Source organism: Haliotis cracherodii, unplaced genomic scaffold (assembly GCF_022045235.1).
Source record: "Haliotis cracherodii isolate W230 unplaced genomic scaffold, xgHalCrac1.p SCAF_4, whole genome shotgun sequence".
In the NCBI taxonomy this organism is placed as follows: Eukaryota; Metazoa; Mollusca; class Gastropoda; order Lepetellida; family Haliotidae; genus Haliotis; species Haliotis cracherodii.
Window position 1 is genome coordinate 43,931,518 of NW_027266297.1, and position 23,009 is coordinate 43,954,526.

A 23,009-nucleotide genomic window follows, 5' to 3' on the forward strand; every position below is an offset into this window, starting at 1 on the left:
ACATTTTGAAGTGATGTCTCTACACATAACCAATTATTCCATTAAAGATCTGAAGACCCGTGAAGATCCGGGTTAGAATAGGTCTTCAGCAACCCATTCTTGCTGTAAAAGGTGACTATGCTTGTCATAAGGGGTGACTAAAGGGTTCGGATGGATGATGCATGTCATCATATCCCAATTACATAGATTGATGCTCATGATGTCAATCTCTGGATTGTCTGGTCCAGACTCAATTATTTACAGATCGCTGTCATATAGCTGGAATATTGCTGAGTTCTGCTTTAAAAAAAACAGACATTAAAATGAACAGAAGGGTCTCAGGTGGCCCAGTCATCTCAGGTGCAAATATTTTGTGCAGAGTTGTGGCCCTAGATTCGCACTGATTATGTTTCTTGGTTTATCAGCACCATACCCATGCCTGTGGTTTCACCTGCATCCTCCATCCTCCCCACAGCAAGCTGACATAATATGAGTGATATTTGTTATGGTCATGCTGGCAATAGGAGTTTTTTGTGCTTGTTTTGCCTTTAGAAAATTTGGTCATTGAAAACCATGAAGTTTTACGATAAAACATCACTGGACATGATGATTTACAAATTCAATGGTATTTGTGTACTGTATGCTGGACAATGTTTCATATACAGAGATTAAGATAACATGAAAATAGAAATCAGCTCTACACACATTTTCTCCCCTATGTATGGGTGAATTAGTTTAAGATATACTTAATGTCATGGCCAATATCAAAAGGGAAAAGAAATTTCAATACAGTCATAGGAAGAACAAAGTGTTGTATCTCTAACGACTAATGTTTGTTTCAAGGCGGGTTCATGGTGAGTTGATGTGATTTGCCGATCAGTTCAAACATGATTTCCCCGAAATTAATGTAAACAGAATTGAATGTAATCTTGGATAAAAGTACATGTAATATTATGGATAACAAACGTAAGTCCAGATACACAATGAACACTTTTATAGCCAGATAGTGTAATAACAGGACTAACTTGCGTACTTCAGTACAGATTTGTTGACATGCTTCTTCCAGTGTTTCGTGCTCACAATAACGACTTGGCTTTGTAAACAAATTCAAAGCTCATTGGTTTATCACCGCTTTTAACAGTATTCCAGTTATATCACGGCGTGTCAGCTTAGAGGGAGGAAAGCCTGAAGTGATGCAGGTCGAAGACGTTTACCACTTCGATGAAACCCACAGGCACGGGTATGGTGCTGACAAACCTAGAATCGGGGCAAACCAGGATTCAGACCCACAATCATAAACCTTAGAGAGAAGACTCTTTAGTGTTGGACCATGTATCAAGTGGGTTTCACTATGTAGAACAACTTGTGTGAACAGTTCTGTTTGGTGTTTGCAGCATGGGGTACAAGGCGTTCTTCCATTCTATCAAGAGTCAGATTCAAGTGCTGGAGAAGGTGGTGGAGCAGTCCCAGTCGTTGCTGGACGTCAGCATCCCGCCATGTGACTCCCCCACACTGGACGAAGAAAACGCCTCCCCGCAAGCTCAGTCCATGCGCTCAGACAGTCAGGAGGTCGTGTCGGATACTGAGGAAGTTGTGGCAAAAGATGAGAAGTCCAATGATTGTTCTATAAGTTAAGACTAAGAAGGTCTAGCCATCCTATAGGAATGTTACTGGGAAATAAATCTCAACCACCGTGCCAAACTGAGAAGCGACATTGCCAATAGCAAAATGTACATATACTGAATATTTGTGAATATGTGAAACTGTTTATATATATATATATATATCAGGTTGCCATGGGAACAAGATCCAAAGAGAGGCTTATCATGGAAGGATGTCAAATTTACTGTCACAAGTATGAGATGTTCTGAATGAGAGAAGATGACGATATGTTGCTCTTTACCTTCTTTCTGCGATGCTGGTGTGATAATAATGTGATGTGATTAGATGTTGTGGATTTCCACAGGCTGTCAAAATTGTAAATAATCAGAGCCTGTGTTTATCAGTAACTATATCAGGTTTCTTTCTCTGATGTATAAGTTTAATCAAAGTATTGTACAAATTGCCCACAAACCTTTTCTTGAGTGATTTTCAATTTCAACCATTTTTAAATCTCAGTAATCAAGGCAAATACTCAAAATGATATTTCTTTTCCAAAATAATCTTTGGTTAATGTCTCTTTCAGACTTTACTGCCAGGAATAATTGGCTATACCCCCGGGGCCTGTTCTATAAGCACTGACTGTTGAGAGGTTGTGCCCATGTACCTCAATGCTAGAGGACCAGACTATGTTTGCTTCATAAGCCAGATTATCAGGAAATAACAGATAAGGTTAGGGAGCTAGTCAAAAACTCAGTGTTGGATAAACTCTGAACTCCTTAAGTTTGGGGTTAACAAGTCTGCAAGTTTGCCATCCAACATAATCAACTTTCAGGTTTTTTACTGTTCAAGTCCAAAAACAGTTCTAATAATCGCATCTTTACCCTGTAATTAAGCAGCACCACCTCTGCCATTATGGTAGGTAAGACAAGATGAAAGATTGTGCCAGTTCCAAAATCTCTGGCATGTTGGTGTTGGTATTGCTCTGCATATATGTGTTGATACAATTAATACATTGGTACTTCAATTTGTTAATACAATGGTACTTTGATTTGTTAATACAATGGTACTTTGATTTGTGTTTTTCTGTCTTAAGGAATCTCTCTTCAAATGTCAACATGTTCAAAATTAGGTTTTCAGCGTGTAGGGGTATATCTGAAAACTGAAGGAATTAATTGTTTTTATCCAGCATCAAACTTTTGAACAGCTTAACATCAACCGACTAATGTAGAAAGATACTTCCACTATGTGGTAATGAAGGCTGTAAGGCCTGGATGTCTCTCACAGCTCCTAACAGATGGTTTCATTGCTAGACTCACTCAGCTGTGTACATAGCAAGGACCGTCCTTGTTCACACTTAACACATGCATATCATTGTTGTCTACACAGATATTCGTATCAGATTGTGAATGTACAGAATTGTTTTATCATCTGTTTGTAAACTCATGTTTGTCTTTGTACCATTATTTTATTCCAAGACTGATTTCTAACCACTGAGTTTCAAGTTACGACTTTGGCATCAGTGGACAACAGTACAGTTTGAGATTCTTTGAAGCAGCAACAATCGAACCTTTTAGCAATTATGTTCTTAAATATGTTGTTTTAAGTATGTTAGTTTTTCAACTGTGATTTTATGTATTTTACGTTTCCCAAATACTCAGAAAGGAGAAATATTGAAATGTTTTGGCAAACACTAAGAGTTACCTCCCTTATGCCACAATTTGTCAGTCAACTTGCTTTTGTTTGGGTATATTCAATCTACAATTTGTGTTCATTAAAGAACTCTATGCTCAGAAATTGAACCAATGTTTATCTTCCACATTTATATTTTGTTTTGGTTCGAATTTCTCTCATTACCCTTTCATGGATAATTTTTCTGTTATTCTTCATCAAATATTTCACAGCGATGGTCTTTGCAATGCATTTTCCTTCAGTACAGAACTTACACAGATTTTTCATTTTAGAAATATACAAATAATTCAAAATGTCTTGTATGATACATTTAGTATGTCTGTCTCATCAAGGCATCAGAGATATAATCAGTGGTTAGTATGGACTTTCCTATCAAATCTCTGTTGTCGTTAGTTTTAAAGACTAAGCACAACCAATGGAAGTCTTCACGTGAAAGAAAATCAACATCAGGTGAATTATGTGCAGTGGTCCTTATAAATCTTTTCTCCAGCTTTGGAGATCATATATAAAAATATTTCCAATTTGTATGAAATTAAGGCCATAATTATTTGTCCAATCTGAAGCATATCATTGTCCAATCTACTGAGAGATTTCTCATTTATAATAGGGATGGGTTGACCGAAGATTTCAATTCACTAGAGCTGAAAAGATTACTCCAAAATGTATATCAGTGTTTATGATATATTTCTGACTACATCCTTGTAGTTTGTTAACATTAAATTGTCACAAATAGGATATTGATTAAACTAGAAAATGACTGTCCATTTGTGTAGGTCTGTCTGGTGTTTGCAACCCTCTCCGATCCATCCCTGTATGCATCATGTCCCTTAGTGCGGAATTAATTCAATAGATGGAGTTGAAATGGAACCATAAGTATGTTGAGTCAGGAATAACTCTGACTGATGACGTGTGTGATGTCAGAGGGCGGTCCGTGTGGAACCGCCACTGTTCTAACAGTTTATGTAGTGACTATAGTGCTAGTATTTGTGATCAACATGCTTCGAGATTAGGGTAAAGAATGTACATAAATTAAATCTCATGCTTAGAGGATGTAATGGAATTGTTTATGCTTGAATTATTTTTGTGAACAGTTATTTTTTTCATCAATGTTGTGACTAGAGTGCCAAAACTTGTCAGCGGTTCCAATGCAGAATATGTAAACTGCTTTTTTTTAGGTTAATAACTTATTCTTTAGATTAAAAAGTACATTTCATATGTTAAATATTTGTAGATTAACTGTTAAAAAGATACCTATCTGCTAAGATGACCATGCAGTGATTGAATTCATTCTCCATCTTGTAACACGGGACCAAAGTATCATGAATTCATGAAGTCCATATCCTTCACCACACTTCCTGCATGATTCTGTCTCACCTCTTGAGTTCATGAAGATGGACTGTTGAGTTTCCAGGATGAAAATGAGCACCTGTATTCCAGTAATGCAAGAAATTCATCACAACCCCACACCATACCTCCACAGACAAGTTCACAGACAAGAAGCTGCAAATGACATTTCTAAATATTTCATTGTGATGTTGACCTTTGGAGTTTTGCCCAGATACAATCATTCATTTACAATAATGAAAGCATTTTTCTGCTAATCATGATTTCCATATGGTCCAGACTTGTTGTGCCCTTATAATAATAAACCTTGCATGTATAGGTAAATGTCATCAATTTGATGAAGTTTTTACTTGTTTCCCACATACAGGTGTTCAAAGTATTTTCCGATATCTTCCTGCATGAAAGTCAACCATTGGCTCATGAAATGTTGACTGTATATGTAGTGTTTCTTTCTCACCTTGACACTGATCAGCATACAGCTGAATATTTTAACTTGTGCTTGCAATGACTGTCTCGCTGGATTGAGGACAGAATCCTGTTAAAACTGGGTTTAATATTTTGATGTTGTGAAGGATGTTGAAATATCAGTTTTTATTCATTTAGCTTTTGCTGCAGAAATGGCAACATAGTGCAATCCATGTGCATTGGGTAATCCGGACAGAGAGCATATGCCGGATACAGTGTGTGAAATAGTTGCACAACTGTAGTAGCCAACTAGGCTAGATAGAGCAGTCTTAGCCGAGTTTAGATTTGAGTAGCTGGTTACTCTTAAACAACCAAATACAAGGAGAAATCTGGTAGCAGAGAAAAGGTGTTCATGTTTCAACAAAGTTAGAAACCTATTTCATATTGACTCGGACTGAAGTTCTGTCATTACAGAACTAGTGACAAGGCACCCGAACAAGCATGACACAATGTTCCAGTACATCCTTGAACTCAGCCATTTAAATTCTGACCATTTGGGCAAGAAATTCCTTCTCTTTTCATGTTAGACAGAAAATTAGGTTACCTAGATTGTTATTTTCACTTGCCAGTTTGAAAAGAAAGTAGCCACAGGCTACCAGTCAGGCTCTTATTTGCACACTGCGGGTGTATGGTGTCTGACCAGGATGAATTGTTTTCAGTCAAACTAATCTGTATTAGCAAGTTTTGAGATTAGAAAATAAAATGATCGTGGTCCCAGCTTGTTTGACAGGGAACAAAGGGTGATGAAAATGTTTCACTGTATTGAGCTATGTACTGTTGGATATGGGTTTGCGCTATGCTTCGATCCACACCAGGTTTACTAAGGAGCAACCAGTGTCTTTCAACTCAGATGTTACATGTTTGGTGGACGATGGACCAGTGATGAGGATAAAATGAAACATCAGTTTAACAGGGATATTTAAGACGAAGTTGTCCATGTCTGGGAATTAAGCATGCAAGATGATGTAGTGATATTGACCAGGATATTTGTTTTTAATACTCGTCATAATTTATGCCTAGGCTAAAGTTGCCATCAGCACACTGCTTTGCTCTATGAGTAAATAGTTTTGCTGTTAACAAAACAGTGATGCCTTTATGCTTGAGATTTTAAGTGTGTTAACAAGGGGGATAACTCTAACACTGGTCTCTATCCTTTGCACACAAGGCTTTGTGTGGTTCTGATTACATTTTCTTGTGCCTCACACTTTTCAAGGCAATGTAATTAGGAATGGATGCTGATGTAGAGGACAGCAATAAAGTCTTGACTGTTTGTGTGGTGGTATATGCTAGTTATTCTGTAGACATTGTCAGTTGTCAATCACATGGGTGTTTTATTTAGGGATAAGGTCCATTCTAATTCCAGGTTCTTGGGGCAGTGGGATAGTCTTGTAGCATTCACTTGTCCTGCCCGGAGTTTGTCTTCCCACATGGGTACTATATTTGAAGCTTATTTCTGGTTCCTCACTGTGAAAATTGCTGAAATATAGGTTAGTAGCGGCCTAAAACCATACTCCCACACTCATTCCAGGATATGCTGAAAGAATATACGAAAAGTCTTGACATGGGCCTTGTAGAAGCTTCCCTAAGGACAGAAGAGTTGTCACTCCACAATTCCTTGTATATGTTACAGTCACTGTGTAAAATGAATGTCATTTTACAGTTATTTTCCCGTTCAATAGACTGAAAGTTAGTACAAAGTTCAACAGGGGTTAAAAAATGTTTTCAATAGATTGATTATGCTGGGATTAGAAGTAAACAAAATGCAAAAATAATACAATGACTTTCGTTTTCTTTTAGTCCAATCATTTTCAGTCCCTAGGTGATGAAACAGCATGAAAATGTTTGGAAGTAATAATATAACAAATGGAAAAATAATTGTAAAATGACCGAGATATTTTGGCGTTTTGTAAATTGCCTTGGTGAAAATTTCAGTCATTTTACACATTGACATATACAAACTCACTGCTTGCAATGTTGTACAGTTCCTCACATGTAAACAGCTTTATTTATTATTCTGTATATGCTGCTGCAGTCACACAATTGTCCTTAGTGGTACTCAGTCAAAACTACAATTATGTCTTTTATGTGGAAACTTATTGTTAAACTTGCTCAACTCTTTAGAAACGATTTTGGTCACTCAGCTTGATAGTAGTTCAAATTCATCTCCGTATGGATGGTGTAGATTGAGGCGGAAGCATGCATTTGTATATGGACATATCTAATCACATTCAATGCAAGTATTATTTATCTCAGTAGACCTGTCAGGTTCATCTTTGTAAGTCAACACTGGTGTCAAGTTGTTATTGATGCTGTATATTGCAATGTGTTAGTGAAATGTATGTCGGACATGTGTCGTAAAACTTGTCATTGCAAATCATGAATAAAGAAACGAAATATCTCAATGTCAAATGTTGTTTTGTTTTTCCTTGCACTTGGACAATGTTTGTTTGTGCTGCAGTGTTTGTAACGACTTGTAAATATTCAAGTTTGGGGCAGACGTGATGAGACATACTCAGTCAAGACCGATGCCTTGATGCTCTTTAATAGGCTCTCTAGTCTAGCAATTTTACAATATGGTTGTTATGCATGTAACTATCACTGGTTTGTGTACATGTATATTTCCAGTGGTGAGGATGCAATTTGAATGTCATCACCTTTGAACATGCCCTGCCTTGTAGTGAAGTATCACACAAATACCAGCCCCAAACATAATCATTCACAAAAGGTACAGTTTGTATCAGTAATCAGCCATGGATCAAATACATTTAATATGTTTGGCTTTAATGTGATGGCTGTTGGCTTATCCAGCTATCATGAGCAGTACTCTGGTCACTACACTATCCAACTGTTTCACAAGGTGACCCTTGGTCTAGGAACTTCTACCCTGGTCATAACAGCACAGACTGACCAGCCCATGATAGCCTGACAGAGATGGACAACACTACTTAGGCACCAGCACCAAGTAGAATCACACCGCACAGGCACCTGCTCCAGGTGCAACCACACTTGGACATAACCGCTATTTACCCGTGACTTGGGTATTGTGTGCACCCACTCTGTTCTGGATTCGACTCAGGCTTGATGAGCTACAACACCTTACTGGGGTAGTGGTATAGCCTAGTGGTTAAAACGTTTGCTCGTTACGCTGAAGACCCAGGTTCAATTCCCCTTGTGGGTACAATGTGTGAAGCCCATTTCTGGTGTCCCCTGCTGTGATGTTGAGGGAATACATGTATTGCTAAAAGCGGCGCAAAACTTTACTCACTCACTTACTGTAACACCTTATCCCTGCTGCACAAACTCAGTGCAGTTCACTCCCACTGATCAAGTTAATCTTGGACAGACAATGGTCACTTAGTGTGACTACAGGGTGGTGTGATGGCTGCCTGGACGCCACAACCACTTCGCACCTTGCCTGCAACCTGGCTAGACATGGCAAATGGCTTTTAGCAAGTGGGCTCACTTATGTCAGGTGTGAAGAGTGGCCCCTCATCCAGCTCAGCAACATCCATGCATAAAGCTGTCTGTCACTGCTCCAGCCGACATCTCACACATTCAGAGAAGTCGCCCTCACATTACAGTGTGCTACACAATCAAATATCACAGTACTCTTCCCACCTTTCTCCTTTATAAGGGAGTGAATGTTGTTTTATGCAGCAGTCAGAACTATTCAAGCTGTATCACGTCAGATTGTAAAATATCAAGGTTTTGTTCAGGCAAACTTGTGGTTGACAGCATGAGCAACAATCCAAGTGAGCTTGGTCCCCATTGTGTCCACCTGATCCTCATGAGTCAACTCTTATGACATGTAATGATATTCTGATTGAGGTGGCTTCAGGGATTGGGTATGCAGGCACGTTGACGTGGTCATTCACTTGTCCTTGTGGATAGCTGCACTGGATTTTCCCGTCCAGACTGGGATATTTACGAACGCCATCACTTAGTGCTATCATACACCTGTAACAATGCTGAGTGCAGCCTTAAACAAACAAACAAGCTTATGACAAGCATGAGGTCCTGGAGACCTTTTCTGACAGCTACCTGTGAATCACATTCGTCAAAGATGTCTTGAACTGTTTGTTTAAAATATATATATACAAAGGATCCCACCTGCATCACACTTCTTAAACATTTTGGTGACATCTAATACTTCATGATGGCCCAAAATATGTATGACAAGACAGTTAAAAGTTCATGTATTCTTCTATTTCAATGATACTGAGGTCAGCTTTGAAAACAATACATACACTATGTTTTAAAACACATCAAATCACAAGATATCACATTTTTTGTCAACAGTTATAACATGGACTGAGATATATTGTGTACTGTAATATGTGGAATGACAGAGTTGTGCTTAACAATGGTAATGGCAAATCTTTCAATCTATGACCACAAACAAACTAACAAAACAGAAACCAAATCACATGTACTTTTAAAACAGAAAAATGATGAAACCCCAGGGCCAAATTGTCTAAATAGCAACATCTCCTCTCATGCAAGATTTAAATGACCTTTCCACAAGTATAAACATACCCGCCCCCAGAAACTGAAAAACACAGAGAGAATTGTCTAAATAGCAAAATCTCTTCTCATGCAAGATTTAAATGACCTTTCCCCCAGTATAAACATACCCACCCCCAGAAACCTAGAGACACAGAAAGAATTGTCTAAATAGCAAAATCTCCTCTCATGCAAGATTTGAGTGACCTTTCCTCAAGTATAAACATACCCGCCCAAGAAACTTAAAGACACAGAATGAAATGTCTAATAAGCAAAATCTCCTCTCATGCAAGATTTAAATGACCTTTCCTCAAGTATAAACATACCCGCCCCCAGAAACTTAAAGACACAGAGAGAATCTTCACATATGAACATAGCGTATCTGTACAGTGCCCGGTATCACCTGCTCTAAGCCTAGGTCTATAAATTGTACGAAAAACCATTTCCCAACATCAGACTCATAAACTTCAAGTTTGGTGCAAAAAAACATAATTCCATAACCCAGTAGTGCGCTGAGAAAATAGTAGCAATTGCGGAGGTAAATACTTCAAGAAATTGTGGAAACAAAAGTTACGATGTCTGCCTCTTGATTATCTTTGCCTGCCTTACATTACACACGATCACGTAGGAACAGCCCTGCAGGTCAATCAGGTCCTCCTCCAAATATGTTTTCCTGTTAGTGTCAAAAACTCACGATTTGTTGCTTATTCAATAAGCTTTGCCTGTAATGTAATTTCCACACACAGACATCTCGCCTGATCAGCCAATGAAACCATAAATAAATAATTGGATCGTGCCCGAAAAAGACTACATCAGCATCCTCAACAGACAATGTGTTTCACCTCTTGGAACATGTCTTGTCCAGCTGCCTGTTTAGAAAAAGAAATATCTCGATAATACTTTCATATCCAGAAAAATGACCCCCCGAGATGTTTCATTATTCAGCATTCCTCACAACAAAGACAGATGAGTCACTGATCTGTCACCCGTTGTACCTCGGTGAGAAGGACATCAAAAATAATACAGACATCTTACTCTCTATTCCCCCTATTTTCATATTCTCATTATTCACCTGGACTATGCAATACAATACAATAATGTACCGGTGGGACTATTAGTTGTAAAAGAAGATCTCAAAGGCTGCTATTCAATTTGAGTGTGAATATGCAACTTGAACACACAAAAATTGTGCAAGATTATGCAGTCTAGTCATATTATGTACATATTAAAAACATAATGCAAAATTATGAAAACAAAAAAGTAGTAAAATAATATAAGCTTTCTAAAAGTGGACGGACAGTCTTGATGGTGAGGAAACCAAGTGTAAACAATAAAATAAAACATTTTGTTGGCACATCCTGAGAGGAATATACAAGAATAACATTTTGTTCCCCTTTGATCAATACTAGTTTAACAACACAACACTTGCTGGACTATCACAGTGACAAGCATAGAGAGATACAGGCATACTGGCTACCTCTATAGCATCATGGTAAAATAGGATATAAGCTTCAAATATTTAAAAATATTTTACATATTATTTAACCATTTATCTATTATTTAACCACTGTAATTAAATTCATGTTAATCAATGTCAATCAAAACTAAAATATATTTAACCTAACAAATATTTGTTGTGTTATTATACTGTACTGTAGTATTGATTGACAATGATAAATATGAATCCATAAATTAATATGCATGAAATATTGTCAGATATTTTAAGTTTATGAGAATATCTTGCCATCTCCTCCCCTGCACATGGCGACAAGGGTTCCGTGACATAGGCGGCTACTCTAGACTACCATGTGAGAGAGCCTGCAATCCCTGGCGTTGTGGGGGACAACGGACTATTTCATGGAGGACGGGATGCCCCAAGTGCTTGTACCGTGTCGGCAGTCCATGTAACAGGCCGCAGAATTCCCGTCAAAACAGATTTGTACACATTTTCATTGCCAAAAGATCAGAATGGCAAAAAAACTTCTGGTTCTAAGAATATAATAGAAAAATAATATCTAGAATGAGTCACAGGTTAAAAATACTCTTTTTCTAAAAAATAATATTTTGTTAGTGTTCTGGCAGGGACTAAGGAAGTAAATATCTATGTTGACTTATTTTCCAAACTTCATTCAGTGGGATGTGAGGCATGATGAAATGTTTCATAGGCTTAGATTGAATATGTATATAAAAATACATACAGTAAGTATCTTTGATATTCATGATCATAACTTGGTTTACTTCAAAACTGAAATCACTTTGAACTTTTAAATTTTCATCTTAGGCCTTTCTGTCTATATAAATGTTGAGATGAAGATGAACAGTCCTTGGTGACATTGATCTTCAATTGTTCTGAAGCTGATGGTCAACAGCCTTGGTGACATTGATCTTCAATTGTTCTGAAGGTGAAGGTCAATGCCTTGGTGACATTGATCTTCAATTGTCCTGAAGCTGATGGTCAACAGCCTTGGTGACATTGATCTTCAATTGTTCTGAAGGTGAAGGTCAATGCCTTGGTGACACTGATCTTCAATTGTCCTGAAGCTGATGGTCAACAGCCTTGGTGACATTGATCTTCAATTGTTCTGAAGGTGAAGGTCAATGCCTTGGTGACATTGATCTTCAATTGTCCTGAAGCTGATGGTCAACAGCCTTGGTGACATTGATCTTCAATTGTTCTGAAGGTGAAGGTCAATGCCTTGGTGACATTGATCTTCAATTGTCCTGAAGCTGATGGTCAACAGCCTTGGTGACATTGATCTTCAATTGTTCTGAAGGTGAAGGTCAATGCCTTGGTGACTTTGATCTTCAATTGTTCTGAAGGTGAAGGTCAACAGCCTTGGTGACATCACTTTGGACACTGAATAAATGGCCTCTTCATCTGTTCACTGAAGATTATGCTAACTCTGTCACACTGAAACCTATTTCAGTTTGCCACTCAGGACAGCTATACAGCTATCTTCCTTAACAATTTTGTGAAAGATTTCAAGATTGATGCTAATTTGAAACATGAAAGGATGTTCAATTGGAATGTGAAGTCTAACAGTTCTCCGTTGCAAATCCCTTTCGTCAGTGACTACTTGCTATTCATTACCTAGTATCCTCTAGCTTCAAAAACCTATTTGATATGAAGAACCCTGACCATGTCCTGTATTTCTGGGCTCAAAGTCCCTGCTGGATGTCAAGCCCATGCATATTCCGATACAATATCACTTCCATACATCTATACAGCACGCATCTTCAACGAGAGATCAGAGGCAGGTATTATGTTACGTAAGTCCATGTCATCAGGGTTGTAGACAGAAGGCCATCAGCCATTAATAACACTGCCATTCCCCTACTTGCAATGGACACTCGTACATTGCCGTCACTCAAATGTCCCTTTCACCCACATGTCGTCTATGTCACTTCACTGTGGTGACACCCGGAATGGATTATAACATGATGGGTATGGGTAATCTATGGCTACAGTATCACATCCCACAAGTGAATGACGGGATGAACACCATGGAGGATCTTGGTCAGGGATTTTGATTAATCATGGATTACTGTCATATTCCGTACACAGATTAGAATCTGCGATCTCTCTCCTTTAGTTGTAGTCTGATGGATGTCGGCGTGTCGGAGAAGGCGCTGCTGCTGCTGTTGATGGTGTAGTCGGCACCTCGCCGGGAGCTCTTCTCTTCTCGACTAGATTTATCTCCGTATCTGCCAAACACAGACAGTATTGTCTCATTAGGAACTGGGCATTAATGATAGGGGACAATCATGACATATATGACAAAAAGGATAATTATTCTACAATTTGAATAATGATACTTGGTGAATTTCATCTCAAGTATATCTGGTAACTCGCAGTTAAAAGAGAGTAAACAAGTTTACCTCTGCCTGGAAGAGTATTTAACTTGTAACATGGTGTGTCACTTTGATGTGGGAGGAAAGCCTGAAGTGATGCAGGTCTTTGACAACACCTGTGATGCTTAAAATAGATTGATAATAAAAGCCTCATTGTAGGATTGAGAATCACTAGGACAAGCGATAGCTGACTACTCTTTCCCACCAGGCTACTCCACCAGGTTACTCCATGGCTACCCTACCAGGCTACTACACCTGGCTACCCCACCAGGCTACTCCACCAGGTTACACCAACTGGTTACCTCACCAGGCTACTCCACCTGGTTACCCAACCAGGTTACACCACCAGGCTACCCTATCAGGCTACTCCACCAGGTTACACCACCTGGTTACCTCACCAGGTTACACCACCTGGTTACCTCACCTGGCTACTCCACCTGGTTACCTCACCAGGCTACTCCACCTGGTTACCTCACCAGGCTACTCCACCTGGTTACCTCACCAGGCTACTCCACCTGGTTACCTCACCAGGCTACTCCACCTGGTTACCTCACCTGGCTACTCCACCTGGTTACCTCACCTGGCTACTCCACCTCACTACCTCACCAGGCTACCCTACCAGGCTACTCCACCAGGCTACTCCACCTGGTTACCTCACCAGGCTACTCCACCTCACTACCTCACCAGGCTACTCCACCTCACTACCTCACCAGGCTACTCCACCTCACTACCTCACCAGGCTACTCCTCCTGGTTACCTCACCAGGCTACTCCACCTGGTTACCTCACCAGGCTACTCCTCCTGGTTACCTCACCAGGCTACTCCACCTCACTACCTCAACAGGCTACTCCTCCTGGTTACCTCACCAGGCTACTCCACCTGGTTACCTCACCAGGCTACTCCACCTCACTACCTCACCAGGCTACTCCACCTCACTACCTCACCAGGCTACTCCACCTCACTACCTCACCAGGCTACTCCACCTGGTTACCTCACCAGGCTACTCCTCCTGGTTACCTCACCAGGCTACTCCACCTGGTTACCTCACCAGGCTACTCCTCCTGGTTACCTCACCAGGCTACTCCACCTCACTACCTCACCAGGCTACTCCTCCTGGTTACCTCACCAGGCTACTCCACCTCACTACCTCACCAGGCTACTCCACCCACCCAGGATCATCATGTTCCCTTCATCCTATTTCACAGAATTATTAATTTCCAGGATTCCAAATAAATTCTCTGAATTATTTTGCTTGTCTAGCTACCTTTGGCTGTAGTACCTGGTGTCATCTAGGGGGTTCCTCCCATTGGGCTCTGACGCTGCTCTGTCATTGTTCTGGCGCTCTCGGTGTCGGTACATCCCAGGCTTGGGGACGATGCTGCTGCTAGGCTTGGCGCTGATGTAGCCGATGAGCTTGTAGTAGTCCAGGAATGTCCGCGCCAGGTTCCGGCCCAGCTTCATGTCTCAACACAGTCAAGGGCTACATACATACTGGTACTAAGCACAAAGTTTTACTTTGATTGATTATATTAATTGATGTCGTCTTGGATATATTTTTTAAGTATTTAAATCTAATAGCTATTTTCATAATACTATGTTCAATGCTTCTATACCAATAAAACAATATGTGGATTGCTGTGCATTCTATTGCACTCTTACCTACCAACAGCTCACATACAAACCTTGTTGAAGCCGACTTTCAACACGGAACATAGCTCAGTGTTACATAGAGGAGATCACCATAAAGCCAAGACGTGGCGACACTGTAGTGACGTCACAGTCAAAGTTTGTGTGGAGCAACAGTGTCACTCCTACCGTAGGATAATAAGTGACATCATACATTTTTAGAGAATTCTTTTATGTGAAACCTGATCTTTGACTATTTCACAATTCTTGACTGCACTTTTTTCATGTCACTGCTAGACTGAGATAAAATATGTCTATTGAGAGCACCAACACATACAAATACTAAGTTGACACACCACACCAGGGTATGCACATCTACTTATGCTCAAATTCATTAAAACACTATCTCAGGTACCTATGAAAAAACGTTTACATAGATTTACAAATCTGGAAATTTCGATCAAAATTTGCCATCGCAACTAATTACTAGATGAAGGAAGAATTTAGCAGGGATAGGACTAGAGTCAGTGAGTTGGTTTAGTGTACGTCACGTTCAATGGTATTTCAGCTCCTGACGTTTACCCCCTAGGTGAAACCCAAGGGCATGGGTGTGGTCCCAACAAACCATGTATCATCAGGGCAAATCTGGGGTTCAAACCCATGGTCATGCAACTCAATCTCTTGGGGCACCATAGACAACTGGGCCACCTGGGCCCCAACTTTCAACATGAGGACATCCACATAAACCACATATTGATAGGAAACATACTTCTTGCTTCCTTACAAGAAATGACTGTATGTAGCATATCGACATATTGTAATTATATTCTTATTTTGCATAATTTCATGTCCAAATTACTCATTTGTCAAGTCATCTGAAAATTCCGTCTCCTGTAGAAGTACCAAGCATAAATCTAAGATGGGCCAGTCAAAGACAAGAAGAAACAGACAGAATCTGATATTGTTTTGGGATGGGCCATTCCAAGTATGGCAAAAGTCTCCTTCTTGGTATAATATCTAAAGATTAATGGCCAATTATATTTTGGTAATTGTCCATTATGTTTTTGAATGCCCTATGATTGAGCTCCATTAAGACATAAAGACTGTCTCGCCATTATCTGTTCTGTGGAAGACGCTGTTTGGCTCAAACTGTTGTCATTAGTTGACAATAACAAGAATGTGTTTCTTTCATTCTGAAGAGAACTTTTCACATCTTGACATTTTAATACCTATATGAACCTGTCTAAACTAAGTAATTCATTCTTACAAAGCTGCAAAATAACTGAAGTGGATGGAATGTATTTCTATCAAACACGCCATCCCTGTCAGATGGCAATAAGACAGGACACTTAGAAAGGCACTCAAATGGTCAAAGAAAGGCGTCAGAGATTCACAGAGACTGTTTCATCATCATAGCAAACTTAGATAAACATACTGTCAAATGAACAGGGGTAGGTTTAACAACGAACGTCTATATACCAGCAGGGTTTGCTCCTTTAGAAAGTTTCTGGCCCTTCTCCAAACTAACTGGCCTATAACTAAATGGCCCCGAAAAGTGAAAACTCCTCCCCATAAAGCATTCTTTCCTGCACTCTGAGATCAAATCTTGGCTTCCATTTGGCTCATTACATGGCGATTGGTAAGCAAAAAAAGAAGTTACAAAATGGCGTCAGGTTGTCATTCTACTGAGATGATCCAATGAAAAGATTAATCATACATGGAGATGGGGTGAAATTTTGACTAGCCAGACGGGCCATCTACTTTACGTTTCAGCAAGCCCATTGTAATCTTAACTGGCCACGGGCCAATGGGCCAGCAGTAAAATCGACCCCTGTATTAATAATCGAAAGTGATTTCTCAGCCAGTCTTAGAAAGTGAAGGATCTTGTTTTTTTTGTGTGGTTTGATGCAAAAGTCTTTGAGTCCGGGGGTCCCAATTTAGTTGCGACAAGGACCCCTCCACTTTCAGGGCTAATTTTGAACACTTACACCCACTATATTCACAGCTGTGGTATACACGAGCATCACATGTAAGGCCTTTTGAAAGCAATCACTTAAGAATGGCACTAGTGACATTGCAGTGTGTGTATAATATGTTGGGCAGTATCTCTGATCCCCTCCAACCACTGAATGAGTGTGAGAACGTTGTCTTCACCTCAGTCTTCCAGCTTCACCTGGCCGGTAAATAATCAAACCTGGGTCTGGCAAACCAGTCATTGATAGCTGATGAACAACAATTAGTGCATTCAAGCCACTGTGACACTCAATCGGCCTGACCACGTGGTCTTCATACAGTACTGGGGAGTTATTCTTCCACAGAACTCCCATGGAAGAAGATGCTGTTCTACTGTTGGCCAGTGTGCAACCCTTTTAAAGGCGTATCAAATGTCCAGACAAGGACTCTTCCTGAAGCACTCATTCTTCATTGATTATATCTACCAGTTGACAGTGGTTGATAGGAAGCTATACTCCCCACCCCTAGTTGTGAAGGATACAGCCCTCCTCTGTGTAGGGCATGGCCTGGCCGGTGGTGCTGGTCTGGTAGCTGAAGAAGGACACCTCCAGGGTGTAGCAGTGGGCGTTCTCGTCCATACAGCCCCCCAGGGTCCTGCAACACAACAAGTCTACGTGAACCAGGTTTAACACAAACTGGCTGAGAACTACATCACTGTGTCAGATGACCATATGGACCGGAGAATTTCCTGCAAAAACAGTGCAAATGAAGGGAAGTGCTATAATTAGAGACCCAGATATTGTTATACATATATCACAAGGAAGGTGCAGCATGACAAACCTTATTCAAGCATATGATATGAACAAAGAAAGTTGGAGACCATGAATTATTTCTGAAATGTGTGAAATATGAAATTGTGTGCTCAGTCTTCACTACAAAAATGTCTATACCTTAAAATATTCATGATACCTGACATTTTTTGCCCAGTATAAGATACAAGGTTTGTTGAGACTGAATCTAATGAGTGAGTGAATTTTGTTTTTATGCCACTTTTAGCAATATTCCAGCAATATCATGGCTGGGGACAACATAAATGGGCTTCACACATTGTACCCATGTCGGGAATCGAACCCGGGTCTTCGGTGTGACGAGCAAACAATTTAACCACTAGGCTATGAATCTAAAGATCAATCCAAGCTGGAATGCTAATTGCTATCGTCCTACTTTCATCCAACACTGGAAGGTGTAATTGTTGTTTATGAACTGGATGTCAATATCTCTACGGTATTTTGATTGGCCTATGCATAGACTTGTTGTTCAGCATAAATATAACTCCATAATTTCAGCCTAGTTCAGTAAAGGTGGAAACTGAACTTTTAAAGTCAGTTAACTCCCTTGCCTCGGAAAGATAAAGATTGTTCTCCTGGCCCCGAATTTGAGTGAAAAATGTTTGTCTGAAAAAGGAAACTATTGTCCTATTCCAGGGATCACAATCAGCCTTTGATAAGTCCACCAGTCCCGGGCTACGGGCAGGACGAATAGTGACCCTTCCTTGTGGACTGCCACTTTTACCATATTTTGTAGCAGATCACTTTTGCGGGGAAATTGAGTTTCAAACCAGGATAATGTTTGTCTTCCTACAGGAGCACTCAGTGAGATGTTTAGATGAGCCCCTTAATTGAACCTGCAAGAAGTATTGTTATTCATAAAACATGTGTTACTGAAATGTTTGTCATTAAAGTTAACATGGAACTACAAGTCAGAACAGTTTCCACTGAAAGTTTTCATGAAATTATTGGTTGTTAGAGAGACCAAAAAGCTGGACCCATCAAATGCTATCATTACATGAACTTTTGAAACCTTGCTGTGTAATACCTTCAGTTCAAATGATGAAAAACACAAAAACAAGGTCCCAAAAGATAATACCGTATTCGACGTAATAAGCGCCCATGGCGAATTTTGTCATGCATATCTGTCGTACATAAACATTTCAGGCTGTCAGCATAGACCACAAAATTTATCTTTCAACTGTTTTTTTCCACCAAAATGATAATTTAATAAGAGCCCCCTATTTCTAATTTTGAGAGTGCCCTGGGCACTTATTATGTCGAATACGATAGTAGTAGTAGTAGTAGTAGTAGTAGTAGTAAATCATCATGTGTCCTATGCGTTGTCCACATTCTGGCCAAAAACCAGCATCATTCAACAAAGGTAACATGGAGTTATCTCCCTTAGACTACCAGGCCAATTATCCTGCATTGATTCCCACTATAGCATTGGACTTATTTCAATTAAAACAGGACAACAAAACACTTGAAAGTATACCCTTCAAAAGGCTTGGAAATTATCAAAGTTAAGTATTAAATCAATGTTATAAAACTATTTTACCATATACCATTTCACATTTTACAATCACAAAGTAAGTTGTTCTCAGATAGCTTCATCTTAATGCATCCCAAAATAACTACCATCGAACAGCACTCTATTTTTTTACTTCACTTCACACAATAAAGTGTCAACACCTCATCTGCTTGAAATTACATTTTCCCATATTGCACAAACAGTATCAAATGAACTAACTTGAAATATGATCTGTGAACTACAACCTATTGACATTCTGGAGAGTTTGGTAAATCAAACAGTGCCAACAATGCCATTATTTAAATGAAGCCTGCCAGCTGGGCTCAGCACTATACAACATGGCAGCATCACAATCTACAATACTTCATGAATATTCAACATTACCAAACTGTCATTCTTGATGTTTTACCAAATACTGGGGACAAAAATGTCCATTAGAAAAGCAAATGATGAAATAACAACTCGGGAAAGTGATTTAGAACATTATCGTAAACTCAGTTCCTATCATCATTTAATAGAAGATTATCACAGTAGAAATTTCAATATATTTGCTTCATAAACTTTCTTTTCAAAGTATAGAACAGGATACAGAACTAGATTATAGACATTTTTCATTTTTGTTTTCACAGATAATTTCTTGTAAATACTAATTTAAATTTCATTATATGGCTTTTCTCAGTAACATACAAGATGGGATCTTGTCAATGAAGTCCATTCAAATCGTAAATAAAGTAAATATCTGGCTCCAGTTCTTGGTAATGTGAAAATGGAAAAAATCAATTTAGTGTGTAACCTTATACTTTTTCATATCTCATTTCATTTCCTACAAGGAATGGACAAGGCAGTCCTTCTGTATCATATATTGGGTAGGTTTCTCAGTAGGAGAAAGCCAACGGATAAAAACGTTACCCACTGGGGTCATTCATAGATAAATATGAGGATAGATATGCAAATAAAACATATCAGGTAGATACAATGTACTACTTTCAGTGTTTACAAACATGGTGTTCCCCTCATCTACCGTCCAAGGCATGCATAAATACAATATTTCTAATACAGATATTTACCATGCCAAAACACACTCTCGTTTTTACCTCCATTAAGCTATTTTCTGCAAGGAATAAAACATGGAATTTGTTTTTATATGAAACAATTCACTGAGAAAAATAACCAGCAAGCATACCGATAGTTCAATATTATTTTGGCTGAGACATGGTCTTCATTTAAGAAATTATCATCTCAATAACGTGTTGTGTAGTTTTTATTACGTGCTTTACAGATCTGCTGACTCTAAAATTCAAGAATGGGAAAGAAAACATAATTCCAGTTTAAATCCCTTTTGTCATTACCACTGAAGCTGATAAAAAAATCACAATGTGTTTCCCTGGCTCAAACTTAACTATGTTAAAATACTACTCCTAGCTTCACTGGTACTCCAAGCAGTCAGGCTTTGTTCTCATGTTAAAATCTATAAAATAAATAAATAGATAACTTAAATTTCATTATTTTTGCATCCAACCGACACTAATTATTTCTTTGTCTAATTTTATACTTATTTTTATTTTAACTGCTGAAACAAGCTGTCAAGCTGTATAGAAACCAAGAGGGCCTCCATGCTGGACATTGTAATGCTTGTGTGTGATACACACGAGTTAAGTGTCTAGGAATTCATTTGTCCATGACTCACTACCAACTGCTGATATAGATTCAATGCATATATGAATAGAATAGAATGAATAGAAGCTCGACTGATGTGATTCTCCTCCACCAGCATGTTGCACGTATCAGGGCCACTTACACTGGCAGTCACGTTATATGAAAATATTTACTTTCAGTGGTAACAGAAGGCAAGGAGAGAGAAATACAATGAAAATATGAATAGCAAATTTAGGGTGTGCATGACAACAAGGGTTGTGGTGAGTGAGTGAGTGAGTGAGTGAGTGAGTGAGTGAGTGAGTGAGTGAGTGGAGATTGATGCCGCTCTGATTAGTAGTTGAGTTATGTAATATACAATCAGCTTGAAGTCAGGGACAGCTCACTGACACAGGTCATAGTCTTGCAGTGAAAGCCATGGTGCTGGGGCTGACAGACCAGAATCATGATCAAAATGAATCTGAAATTATAACTACAATCCTGACATGACTAAGGGAGGCAACTCTGTGCACCTTATTCCCTCTTAAGGAAGTGGATTTTGTTAAAAGCTCCTATATGTATGAAACTTCCAGCAGAATTCCCCTTGAGGGGAGACCCATAGATTGGCTTTCCTATCTTAGTTGACACACCATGATATAACTGAAAACATCACATATCACATATCGGCACCCATTAAATCTATAACATATTGCCACACATTTAATATACAACATTTTTCACACAAAAAATAATCTATGAAATACAAAAGATATCACTCTAAAGTATTGGTATTAAAATAAAAATATATGAATACCAAAAGCAATAGTTAAGATGTCACTGCTGTCAAGATTAAAAAAATTAAAACTCATTTTTAAATACAATTTTTTTTATATTATTCTAGTCTATTCCAAGTTGAAATATGGTATAGACTTGCAGTATACACATACTATATCAAAGCTGTATAATTCTAGCACGTCTAAAATTCTCATTTCCTTGCCATTCCTTTAGTGCTGGGTCAACATGGGGCAAATCCATCCTGTCTCTACAATATAGTCTGTGAGAATGTGACCCTAGTCATACGACTAGGCAATCTCACTGTCTGGAGTAGAAGCTAGTCAGAATATTGTGACATTTCATGTTCTTATCAACTATCATCTTACAATAATGATAAATAAGATATTTCCCTTCTCAGACTCAGCCTTAGATATTCAATGGCAAAACTGTGGAAACGACCAAAATTTCATCTGTTATATGAGAGTGGGGACCAGTAAATGCTCTTGACTGAAGGTCTAAAAGCCCAGCACTGGTTTAACAGGAAAGCATAATCATCATTAGGATGGCAAACCACTCGACTGAATCTCTTCCCCAAATAATCTCTTGAAAATTCTTTTGAAGTAACTCAAATATTCTGTCATTGGAATGTGGATTATTGAATTTCTACCATTTATGATGACCGACTCAGACGTACAAATCATGTGAATCTTCCAAGCATGTGTCAGTGGGATGAATCACACAGCTTAATAGACAATTTGTAACAAGCTCAACACTGGTCTAATAATTCAATACAGTTTACAGTTTTCTTTGGGAGAAAGTATCACTGCAGTTGGCCATGGTTCATGCAATTTGACTGATAACAATAGTCTCGGGAATCGGGCAAAAACTTTATTAAAAAAAACCATTTGATAAATTTCTGTTTATCTAGCTATGCCATCAAGCAAATCGTCACTTAGTGACGAGGCCTGGGAGTACTGGGACTGTGTTTAGAAATGATTCAATTCCATGGATATTTATCACTGTCCCTACAGGCTTGGCATTTGGACATGTAGGGCATTTATTCAAGGATGATATTTATTGTTTGCCCATCTTCCACAGCCATTTCTGTATAGGAAAAATAGCATTCAACAAAAAAATAATTTCCATCTGAAGGAAACTATGTTGCTGACTTAAATCAAATTAGCAAAATATATTGGAACACCTTAGAAAAGCAATTGCAGCTAAAAAAC

The 23,009-nt window shown here is 38.9% G+C and overlaps 2 protein-coding genes across 3 annotated transcripts in view; one reads left to right on the forward strand and one right to left on the reverse strand.

Annotated features, from left to right (window-relative positions):
* The window catches only part of LOC139478195 (guanine nucleotide exchange factor subunit RIC1-like), an 80,257-nt gene extending 72,782 nt beyond the window's left edge, over positions 1-7,475 (forward strand). Inside the window, exon 33 of the mRNA XM_071260567.1 lies at positions 1,374-7,475. Coding sequence (XP_071116668.1) covers positions 1,374-1,614 — 241 coding nt within the window. The 3' untranslated portion in view covers positions 1,615-7,475. The remainder of the gene's footprint in view (positions 1-1,373) is intronic.
* A 1,830-nt stretch (positions 7,476-9,305) lies between these two features.
* LOC139479960 (cytosolic carboxypeptidase 6-like) overlaps positions 9,306-23,009 on the reverse strand; it is a 122,631-nt gene continuing 108,927 nt past the window's right edge. Inside the window, exons 10-12 of one of the 2 annotated variants that reach the window (XM_071262909.1) lie at positions 17,555-17,667; positions 14,714-14,897; positions 9,306-13,287 (exon numbers count right to left, since the gene is read on the reverse strand). In XM_071262909.1, the coding sequence (XP_071119010.1) occupies positions 13,149-13,287; positions 14,714-14,897; positions 17,555-17,667 (436 nt within the window). In that variant the 3' untranslated portion in view covers positions 9,306-13,148. Of the gene's footprint in view, positions 13,288-14,698; positions 14,898-17,554; positions 17,668-23,009 lie in introns of both variants that reach the window. The other variant, XM_071262908.1, reaches the window with a different exon arrangement.